This window comes from Nematolebias whitei, chromosome 15, assembly GCF_014905685.2.
Source record: "Nematolebias whitei isolate Nwh7 chromosome 15, NemWhi1, whole genome shotgun sequence".
Taxonomy (NCBI): domain Eukaryota; kingdom Metazoa; phylum Chordata; class Actinopteri; order Cyprinodontiformes; family Rivulidae; genus Nematolebias; species Nematolebias whitei.
In genome coordinates this window covers 38,223,065-38,233,778 of record NC_056512.1, presented here as the reverse complement: position 1 = coordinate 38,233,778, position 10,714 = coordinate 38,223,065, and the positions used below count along the sequence as shown (strand labels likewise).

The 10,714-nt window shown below is 46.3% G+C and overlaps 1 protein-coding gene across 1 annotated transcript in view; it reads left to right on the top strand.

Moving 5' to 3' along the window:
- Window positions 1–1,833: 1,833 nt before the first annotated feature.
- The window catches only part of casc3 (casc3 exon junction complex subunit), a 10,162-nt gene continuing 1,281 nt past the window's right edge, over window positions 1,834–10,714 (top strand). Inside the window, exons 1-11 of the mRNA XM_037688650.1 lie at window positions 1,834–2,037; window positions 6,355–6,379; window positions 6,457–6,512; window positions 6,628–6,852; window positions 7,579–7,727; window positions 7,811–7,984; window positions 8,106–8,986; window positions 9,168–9,341; window positions 9,674–9,766; window positions 9,843–10,009; window positions 10,109–10,314. Coding sequence (XP_037544578.1) covers window positions 1,852–2,037; window positions 6,355–6,379; window positions 6,457–6,512; window positions 6,628–6,852; window positions 7,579–7,727; window positions 7,811–7,984; window positions 8,106–8,986; window positions 9,168–9,341; window positions 9,674–9,766; window positions 9,843–10,009; window positions 10,109–10,255 — 2,277 coding nt within the window. The 5' untranslated portion in view covers window positions 1,834–1,851 and the 3' untranslated portion in view covers window positions 10,256–10,314. The remainder of the gene's footprint in view (window positions 2,038–6,354; window positions 6,380–6,456; window positions 6,513–6,627; window positions 6,853–7,578; window positions 7,728–7,810; window positions 7,985–8,105; window positions 8,987–9,167; window positions 9,342–9,673; window positions 9,767–9,842; window positions 10,010–10,108; window positions 10,315–10,714) is intronic.

Sequence of the window (10,714 nt, the reverse complement as noted above, 5' to 3'; positions counted from 1 at the left end):
TATATATATATATATATATATATATATATATATATATATATATATATATATTGTATATATAAGGCACTGTTTTTATATAACAACCCAGTGACATTAAACATAATCCAAGTTGAAGTGTTACATCATTGTCAGCACCGTTTTTGGCATCTGCATTTGGTAGCAGGCCAAATTGACAAAGACCAAGCAGAATAATGTAGTATTTTAAATCCACAACAGAGAAAGCTATGTAGTCTCTGTAAGTAGGTCTTGGGAAAAAATATCAATATTGGTATCAGTTATTGGCCAAATAAGTTTTAACATCGTCGTATGGGATCTCCCTTTAAATTTATGCTTTATTATTCACAATAGGATACTCATTTTCTCCACAATAAAAAAACCCACAAGCCTTCACAGTTCATTGTTTTAGTTAAAAAAAAAAAAAGGCAAAATATATTTATTTTTCTTTATAAGAATCCAGTCTTTTGTGATAGACTTGCGACCTGGTTATGGGCACCAGTGACCCCCTGCAACCTGAAAAGGAAGAAGTGGGTAAAGATAAAGGATGGATGGATGGAATCCAGTCTTTTCTTTTGTCTCAAAGTGTCAAAATATCAATGTTGACAATCATCAGATCTGGCAGCATGATGGCTCAATGGTTAACACTGTTGCCTCATAGCAAGAAGGTTCTGGGTTCAATCCCCGGTTGGACCTGGGGTCTTTCTGTGTAGAGTTTGCATGTTCTTCTCATGCTTGCGTGGCCTTTCTCCAGGTACTCCCCTTTCCTCCCACAGACTAAAAACATGCATGTTAGTCTGCCTTCAAGCCCAGGCCTCCCTTGCAAAAGAGATCTGTGATCTCAATGGGATTTGCCTGGTTAAATAAAGGTTAATAAATAATCATCAGATGTTTGATAAATTCACGCCTACTGTCCAGAAACCCCCCACTTTAACAACCTTAAACTGGCCCATGCATGGTGATTCATGGCCCATCACCATTTGATAATGACAATTGTAGCAGGTTTTGCGGCTCTGGACACGTTTAATTTAGCCAACGAAGGGGCAGAAATGGCTCTTTTGATCATAAAGGTTGCAGACCTAACTGAGGAACAACTTCTACCCTGAAGCTGTTAGACTCATAAATCCCTAATCAGGATAATCACTGTGAACAAAAATGGCTGTAATGCCACTTTGATTGTTGCTATGTGCTGCTGATTATCCATGCTGCTGATCTCATGCTGCTGATTTATTTGATTCTGCTGCGTTCATTCGTACTCATCTGCTCACACAGACTCGTGTTCATGCTGCTGTTGTTTGGCGTATCGTTTTGTACTATTAGTGTTTAACGTATTTCTTAGTTTATATCTTAGATCCTTATTTACTGTTTATTTTACCATTTATATTTTTGCTGTTGTTGGATGTAACTGGGACCTTGTGTACACAATTTCGTTCCAACTCATGTACCACATGTGAATGACAATAAAGAACCTTGAGTTGAAGTAGTGGCACCAAGTGTTTGGTGTTAATCACACTTGCCCTTTATTACAGTGTTCCTACACAAACAGCTTGTCTGTAGATCACATCATAGTAAAAACAAGTTGTTGTAAATATCCTGATGCATGCTCAGTAATCCAGGTAGAAAAATCCAAGTTGTTGTAAATTACTGCTCAAATTAAAACAAGTCAATAAAACTTTATTGGGTTGCTACAAATATTATTTATAAATATAAATACTGTAATGTAATATACAGTACTCAGAAGGTGGCAGTAGAGATCAATAAGCTGTGAGGAAGTTGCTAATCAAAACAGGAGACCTTCATGAACTCCATTACCCATGATGCATTTCTTCTTCCGCTTCCAACCATTCCAGTTCTAAGATGGCGGACCGGCGGAGGAGGAGGAGACGCGCGTCTCAGGACAGCGAGGAGGACGACGAGTCCGGCTCAGGTTCGGACAGCGGGAAGTCGGGTTCTCCTGACCCGAAGGCTCGAGTCCGGGATCCCGACCCGGTGGTGGTGGAAGTGGGCCGGACCGAACCGAAGAGAGACGTGGAGTCCGAGTGTGTGAGTAGCTGTCCAGGCTAACCGCTGGAGCTAACGTCGGTCCCCCAGCACTCAGGTCCGAACGCGCGCTGGGAGTTCTCACTGGTACCGCTCACAGTAAACCTGTGGTGTCCGACAGCTCCGGTTCGGTTCTGTATAGCCGTTAATTATGAGTCATCCGGTGGATTTACCGATGCTCGGTTTGGTGTTGGGAGACGACGAGGCGCCAGTTGGACCTTTTTTATCCGGTTACAAAGTGTGTTCCCCTCAGTCCGGATCAGAGGAGATCCGAGCAGAATCAAACAGATCCAAACTGGGTTTCAGTCGAACTGAATCTGGGTACGGAGCTGGCAGTGTGGGCCCGAACCTCCAGCGGGCCCGGGCTGAACTCCACAGAGGATGTGACCCTCTGGGTTTAATGACTGCGAAAATATATATATATATATATATCGGTGTCCGTTTGTTCTGATCGAACCTGGACCTCCTCTGAGGCTCATTCATCAGATGGATAATATCTTTATTAAACATCTGAAAACTTTACTTTTCGAGTTCAATAAATCATGTTTGACTTTTGTTCTGCCGCTGTTGCATAAAGGTGTTTCAATCAGCCACTTTACGTCATTCATATGTCCAAAGAACTAAAGTTTAGATCTTTGATGGTTTTCCAGAATCTTTTAGGATCTTTAAACGATCCTAAAAGATTCTGGAAAACCATCTCTCTGGCAGCTCTCATTCATCTGACCTGCCATCACAACTTCTGGTTAACTTTGCTTCTGCACGTGTCAAATAAGCACAAGATCCTGAACTGTTTCAACAAACCTGTTGTTGATTCCAGTTCTTTATTTGACACAGTTTCTAATGGAAAATCAGCCACTTCTTTTTTAAGTCAAACATCTACAAACCATATGTCTCCTACAAGTCAATCTTCTGTAAATCACACCTTTTCTCTTTCCCCGTTGTCAATTAATGAGATTAATAAACTGTTAAAAGGTCTAGACTCTAAAAAATCTGCAGGACCAGATGAACTTCCACCTTATTTCTTAAGGCTGGCCGCTCATATCATCGCAGTACCAGTGTCCCACATCTTTAACCTTTCCATAAGCCGAAACTCCATTCCAGACGCTTGGGAAACAGCCTTTGTTCTTCCTTTGCTGAAGGGAGGTGACCCCACCTCACTGAACAACTATCGACCAATCTCTAAACTTTGCCAAGTTTCCAGAAAAACTGACCAACTCTCAAATCAAAAAGTATCTGGACTCATTTAACATCTTACCTCATCATCAATCTGGTTTCAGGAAACAACACAGCACAACCACTGCTTCACTGAAGGTTTTTAATGACGTTGAAGCACTGGATGCTAAGGATTATTGTGCTGCACTTTTCTTAGACCTGTCTAAAGCTTTTGACACTGGATCATAACATCTTGTCATAAACTCTCGGAAATCGGTTTCTCAGAACACACACCATTGGTTGGTTCTCTAACTATCTTTCAGACCAGAGGCAATGTGTTCAACATAATGGTACTTCCTCCAGTTATTTAACCATTAACAATGGTGTACCACAAGGCTCAGTCTTAGGACCCACCCGTCACAGTCTACATAAGTAATGTAGGTCAGATGATTCCTGATGCATCCATACATTTCTATGTTGACGACACAGTTGTTTAATGTTGAGCTAGAACAGTTGCTAAGGTTTTTGAGCTTCTACAGTCAGCATTCGACATCATCCAGTCAGATTTGTTCCGTCTCAAACTTGTCCTAAATGCTATTAAACCAAAGGGAAACAATCTCTGTAATTATTACAAATAGCACGTGGTCCCTACGTAAAACTAATCCCGTGCAAATAGGTCTTAATTCACAAGCATGCCGTTGATCTGTAATACTCACGTACCAAACCATATATACTTGGAATCTGTAATATCAAATCATGTTCTTCTCCCATCTCTGCACTTCACCTCAAATTTAACCTATGAAATCATCACTCTGAAGATGTTCGTTCAGATTTTATATTAAAATAAATGAGTTAAAAGTCTCAAATAAAAAGCTGTTAATGTAATTAGAACAAAGTGTTATTTTTAGTTGCAGTAAAAATAAATAAATAAATTAAACACAGTGCTTTGATTCAAACTAAATTATTAAACAAGTTTAAGCCACATAATCAGCCTGACCAGGCTGAGTCAGGTCCTCTGGACGGATTCTTCGTGTTGAAACATTTCATCTTTTATCTAAAAGTAACAGTTTCTGTTTTAAATGTGCTATAATCCAGGTAGAAAAATCTAAAAAAGTTAAGTCAGGTCCTCTGGACGTTGAACATCCAGAGGACCTGACTATTTTAGATAAATAAAATGAAGCTTAACATCTGTTGAGCATAAATGTAACATACAACAAAAAATATGTTGCCTTTAAATGAGCTATAACTTCCAAAATTTGTGAAAGGTATCTTCAGCTGACCCTGAAACTTGTGGTGTTTCAACTTCCTCTGTTCCTTCAGGAATTATTAAATTTCTCTGATGCTCTGTCTTTGATCACCTGCCTCTTTTCTTGGTCCATGGACTGTGGTACTAAGAGACACAGCTGAGCTGCGCGTGTTTGTACCGACAGTTTACAGCTGGGGGAGACCCAGCCGAGCTGCGCCCGCACTGGCAGCCCAGAGCGGGGTGGGGGGAGAGAAAAAAGCCGAGCTGCGCTGGTGGGGGGGAGGGAGAGACAGTTGAGCTGTCACTGTCTGTACCCGCAGTTTAGAGCTGGGTGGAGAAACGCAGCCGAGCTGCATGTTGTTTGTTTTTAGCATTTTAGCTAGCTAGTATTGTGTGCAGCTAATTAACGTTATGTCAGTACCGACAGGTGGATGGGGGTGTGCAGTTCGGTTCGGTAGTTTGGCGCGCTCGGTTCTGTTAACGGGGGGGACAAACACTGACGTACTTTCGTCATGAAATTAGCATATCATGATATAATTTATTTTCCCGGACAAGCTTTTTTTTTTACTGGTATTAATATGAACGATATGATTTGGCCCAGCCCTAGTCATCAGGGCACTAACGATCGGTCGTTAGGCTGATGATCCTCCTTGATCATGTGAACAGCTAGTTCTGGATGTCAACAACAAACTGGTTGATCCACTATGAGAAAGTGCTATTTATAAGACTGAGTTTGTTGCAGCTCCTCAGACTGAAGAAGTCCTTTGAATAAAAGATGAAATGATTCAACAAGAAGAATCCATCCAGAGGACCTGACTCCACCTGGTTACATTATCTACCTGGATTACTGAGCATCAGGACACATAAACAATTAAAATAGAATCCCTGCAGAAGTTAACGAGGTTCATCTTCACCCGAGTTAACGAGAAGAAAACTGAATTTCTGGGTGTCACTTGTACCGAAGAACAATAATTAATCTGTTTTCATAACTACAGGTGTTTAGAGGCTCTTATTGTGAAGGGTTCTAAATCTGTGGGTTCAACTGCTGTTTGCAGTTAATTCAGTGAAAGTGTCCTCACGACCTTCAGATACAAAAAAAATATTTAAAGTAATCCAGTCTGGTTCAAGAGAACAGTAAGGTTCACTTCCTGTAGTTCATCAAACAGTGATTTAAATTAAAACCAAAATCTTTTATTACAAAAGAGTTATTTAAAAACATTAGCGTTATTAGCTGCTTTCAGACGAGTCTGCTGGAAGCACAGCTGCAAGGAGTTTAAGATCCAGTTATTCATTATTATTATTCATCCCCTCAGTTAAACCATAAATAACTCGTACAGTGCATGATTCTGTCCCAGGTCTGGACAAGTATTCAGGATGTGGCTGTAGCAGAATCCGTACAGAGAAGAACCGAGTGGAAATGGACCAGAACCAGTGATGAAAACGTCTGCAGAGACGTTGAAATCATCGTGAGAAAAATCATCATTAATCACGAACTTGCAGGAACCACAGAGGGAACGCGTCTGCTCAGTCAGAACAGAACGTTTTGGTTCTTTTGGACCACAGCAGAGCTGTTGGTACCGGTCCGAGGTAGTGTCAGACAGATCCTGAGAGTTCTGTTCAGACCAACTGCTTCCATCTGTGTCCTTTAATTTCCTGCTGGTTCTGTCTGTGGTGCCGATCCTTCAGCTGATGACCCGTCTTCCTCCAGCTTCTTACCTCGGAGCGACCCGGAAAACTTAACAGAATCGTCGCTCGTATCAGAAATGTTTTTGAGCTTGATGCGGTGAAAGGTTCTGGTTTTAGCTCGGTACTTTTACCAGATGGTAGACGGTGAAACGGTCCTATGAAGCAGAACCTGCATCATGTTTTCTACTGTCCGATTCTGGTTCTGTCTGTCTGATTCTGGTTCTGTCTGTCTGCAGGAGAGCGAAGACGGAGCAGGAGAAGGTGAGACTGATGTTCAGCTCGTTTTCTGTCTGATTATCGTTCCGTCACAGTTTCTGACGGTTCTGTTTTCTGATCAGCTGTCCTCTCGGACTACGACAGCGCCGACCCAGAGGAGAACGCCTCCCACTCTGAGGTAAACGGAACCGAACAGACGGGCCTTCTGGATGCTTTTAATAGTAAATGAAGGGCTTTTTGGATCTATCTAATCGCTGGTTAACGTCTTCATCCTGGCTTGCTTCTTCTGTCAGGGAGTGGAGGATGAGGAGGAGGGTTACAGTGAAGAAGAACCTCCAGCTGCAGCAGCCAGCGAGTCCAAACCTCCAGCTGCTGACGACCCGACACATGAGGAGGAGGAGGAGACGGCCGAGGCCGGAGACGAGGCTGAGGGGAAGGCAGGAGGACACAGTAAAGAGGAAGAGAAAAGAGAGGAGAAAGAAAACCTCGCTGGAGAGAGGCAGAGCGGTGACGGACAGGTGAGGCTGTCGGAGGATCGGATCATTGACCAGTTTGTGTTCTGTGGGTTTTACCGGGTCGACAGCTGTGATAAACTGACGGGAACTCTATTGTTCTGATTCGATTTGTTCGATTCATTCTGATCAAAACACAATGGGTCCAATCACAAATACATCCTCCAGATAATCCACTCATCCAGATTCTCCCATCAGAACCGGTCCAAACCTTTAGACCCACACATCAGTTCTTTAGAATGCTGCTGTTTGGTCTTCTCTCATCATTCTGGTTGCTATGGAAACTTTTGATCATCCTTTGAATGACAGCTCACTGAGCCAGTAGAAGCTTCCGAGTGTTTCCATCGAGAGTTTAGAAAAGTTGCCGTTTTTGGACCAGAACTGGGTCGGGCTTTGGAACTGGAATGGAGGCCGAGTATGGCATCGGGACTGGGGTGGGCCCAGTCCAAATGTCCAAAACTAGTCCAAATGTCCGTTTGTAGAAAACATTCAGTTTTCCATGGGTTCTAACATTTAGACTCATTCTGGTCAGAACCGAACATTGTTACCAGTTTGTTCTGGAACAGAACAGGGCTGAGGGGGAGGTTCTGTGTGGATTTTACTGGACCTTCAGGGGGGTTTAACTTTAAGAAGTCTTATTTCTGCCACAGATCTGTAGATTAATTGAAACAACAGATTCTGTGAAAGGCCCGATCAGAACCGATTGTCATTAACCCGTAAAAACACTTGCAGGAGTCCACTGATGATCCAGAGACAAAGGCGGGAGGAAAACCGGGTCAGCAGCTCGATGATGACGAGGACAGGAAAAACCCGGCCTACATCCCCAGGAAGGGTTTGTTCTTCGAGCACGACGTCCGTGGCCACGCTCAGGAGGAGGAGCGGTGAGCTGACCCCCCACGGCGCTTCAGTTCTTCAGAGGTCTGGACCTAGGAGCTCTAATCAGCAAGTTCTGTGTCCCCCTCAGGCCCAAAGGTCGGAACAGGAAGCTCTGGAAGGACGAGGGCCGCTGGGAGCATGACCGGTTCAGAGAGGAGGAGCAGGCGCCAAAGAGCCGCGAGGAGCTCATCGCCATCTACGGTTATGACATCAGGAACGGCGGCGGCTCCGGAGACCGAGCGTACCGACAGAGACGACCCCGGTGAGTCCACCGAGCCGCTCCGGCCCAAATTGGTTTTAAAGACACAGATTGATGCATCGGTGGGCGGGGCCAGCTTCCTGTCCGTCAGATAAACGAACTGGTCCTGTTTTTGTCTCTGCAGACCCGGTTCTCCAAACAGGGACAAACGGTGGAGGGACGGAGGAGGACCAAGACCGACCCGGTCCTGGCAGAACCGAGGAGGATCTGTTCCACCTTCATCTGTCCCTCCCTCCTCTTCATCATCTGCCTTCCCTCCTCTTCCTCTTTCTCAGCGCTGCGGGAACTCCTCCAGGCCTCCCCCTTCCCGCAGCAGACCGCCCCACCATAACCAAACCCATCATTTGGAGTACAGGCGCAACGAATCAAACGCACCTCCGGCCGATCCCAGGGAGCGTTCGGGTTCTAAAGCTCCACCAGAACCCGCAGGAGAGAGGGGAGGGGCCAGCAGGGGAGCGCGGGGTCCTGGAGGACGAGGAGGGTCGGCAGTGGTCATCGAGGAGGTTTTAATCAGTCCTGGGGAGGCAGGAGAGGAGGAACTAAGCTCAGCCTCTGCAGCTTCGGCTGCCTCCCCTCCACTGGGCGGGTACCAGTCACCCAGACGGCAGGAGCAGCGAGATGGTGCCGACAAGTCTGCACCTGGACCGGCTGCCCCCCCTTCTGACCCCTCCCTCCAGTCTGCTGCAGCCAATCAGGAAGCTTCTCCCACCGAGCGGCCAGTGGAGCGGAAATCCTACTCTCTGGCCCGCAGGACTCGTTCACGGCCCGCGGACCTGGGCAGCAAGCAGCCCTCTGTGGAGGAGTCTGCATCCGGGGGGAGCACCACCTCCCCCAGCGGTCGGGGAGGGAAGGGCTGGGTGGGCGGGGCAGATAGCTCAGGTCAGGCGGCGGCAGGAAGAGGAGGCGCTGGACTGGCAGAGTTGGACCAGGATGTGGCTCGGCTCAGTCTGGCCCAACAGAACTGGAGTCAGAGCCCGACGTCCTACATGCGCTCAGAGATGAGAGGTAAGTCCAGCGGTTCTGACCCGGTCTAGACTGGCTGTGGTCTATGGTTTCCTCCAATCCCCTGACTCGATCCTGTGTCCCAGTTAAGTTAAGCTGCTGTTTTGGGTTTGAAGTGGAATCAGAACCCCATGCTGGTTCTGTGTCCCAACTGGACCAGACTAAGTTCTGTTCACTTCCCCAGGCCTTCCAAACCCCCTGCACATGAGCGGCGGCCCGCCTCCGTTCTCCAACATGGAGGAGATGGGCGTCGGTGCCAACCGGGCCAAACGCTACTCGTCCCAGCGCCAGAGAGCTGTTCCAGAACCGGCGCCGCCCATCCACCTGGGAGTGATGGAGGGGCACTACTACGAGCCCAGTAAGCCTCCAACCACACTAATGTTTCCAGAAGCTGAGGCCCGGTGGGTTCTGTTCTGATGGAGCTGCAGCCTGGCTTGTGTAACAACAGAACCCAGCAGAACCAGATGCTGGTCACCTGCAGAGACCAGTGAACCCTCACATTAATGATTGTTTTAAACTGTTCTGGTTGTCTTCGGGCTCGGTAAGGTCCGGTTTCATGTTCTGAAACCGGTTTGATTAAAATCCGTAAACAAAGAGAAGATCTTTGATCCGATGTTTAAATCAGTTCTCTGTCCGACCGAAGAGTCTCCAGCTTTCTGCTCTGAATCGCCTCCTTTGTCTCCGTCTCAGTGTCGTACCAGGGACCAATCTACAGTGACGGCGCCGCCCCCATCCCGCCGCAAGGCATGCTGGTCCAGCCTGAGATGCACATCCCTCATCCTGGTCAGAGTCCTCAAAGTTCAAACTGATCTTAAATAAACAAGAAAAATAAAAATATTTGTTCTGTTCCTGTCTGCAGGTCTACATCCCCACCAATCAGGAGCCCCCATCGCTAACCCCGCCCTCTATGGAGCCCCACCTGTTTCTCTGTCGCCGGGGCAACCGCAGCAGCTGCTGCCTCCTCCTTTCTACCCTCCGCCAGGGGTCGTGACCTTTCCGTACCCGGCCATGTACCCAAGCCCACAGGTTAGCAGCTGATGTGTGTCATCTGCAGGGGGCGCTATGTTCAAACAGTAAAAGTTGACTGTGGAGCGTGTTTGACGTGTTCACCTGTGCATGTTCCAGGGTCAGGCCCAGGTGACCTACGGCGGCGTCACGTACTACGACACGATGCAGCAGCAGGCTCAGCCCAAACCCTCGCCCCCACGCCGAACGTCTCAGCCCGTCACCGTCAAACCCCCACCTCCAGAGGTTCCCTTTGCCTCAGAGTGACCCCGCCCCCCACCTCCACGCCACCCAGACTCAGCCCCACCCTGACCTGAAAACTACAGGTAACAGTGTTGCATTGTGGGAAACGTCTTCTGTCTTCTGTGATCCCCCCTCAGCTGATTGAAGCAGACACTTCAAATAAACATCTTGGATGGTAATCTGATAATAATCCAACTTTAATCTTGATAAATTCAGACTAAATGTTAAATATGCTGGTTTTAATCGGGCTATAGTTGGACTAATCTATATTCAGATTATAGATTGGCTGTAATCTATATTCAGATTATAGGTGGACTGTTCTTTATATTCAGATTATAAGTGGACTGTAATTATATTCAGATTATAGGTGGACTGTAATTTATTCAGATTATAGTTGGACCGTAATCTATATTCAGATTATAGTTGGACCGTAATCTATATTCAGATTATAGGTGGACTGTAATCTATATTCAGATTATAGGT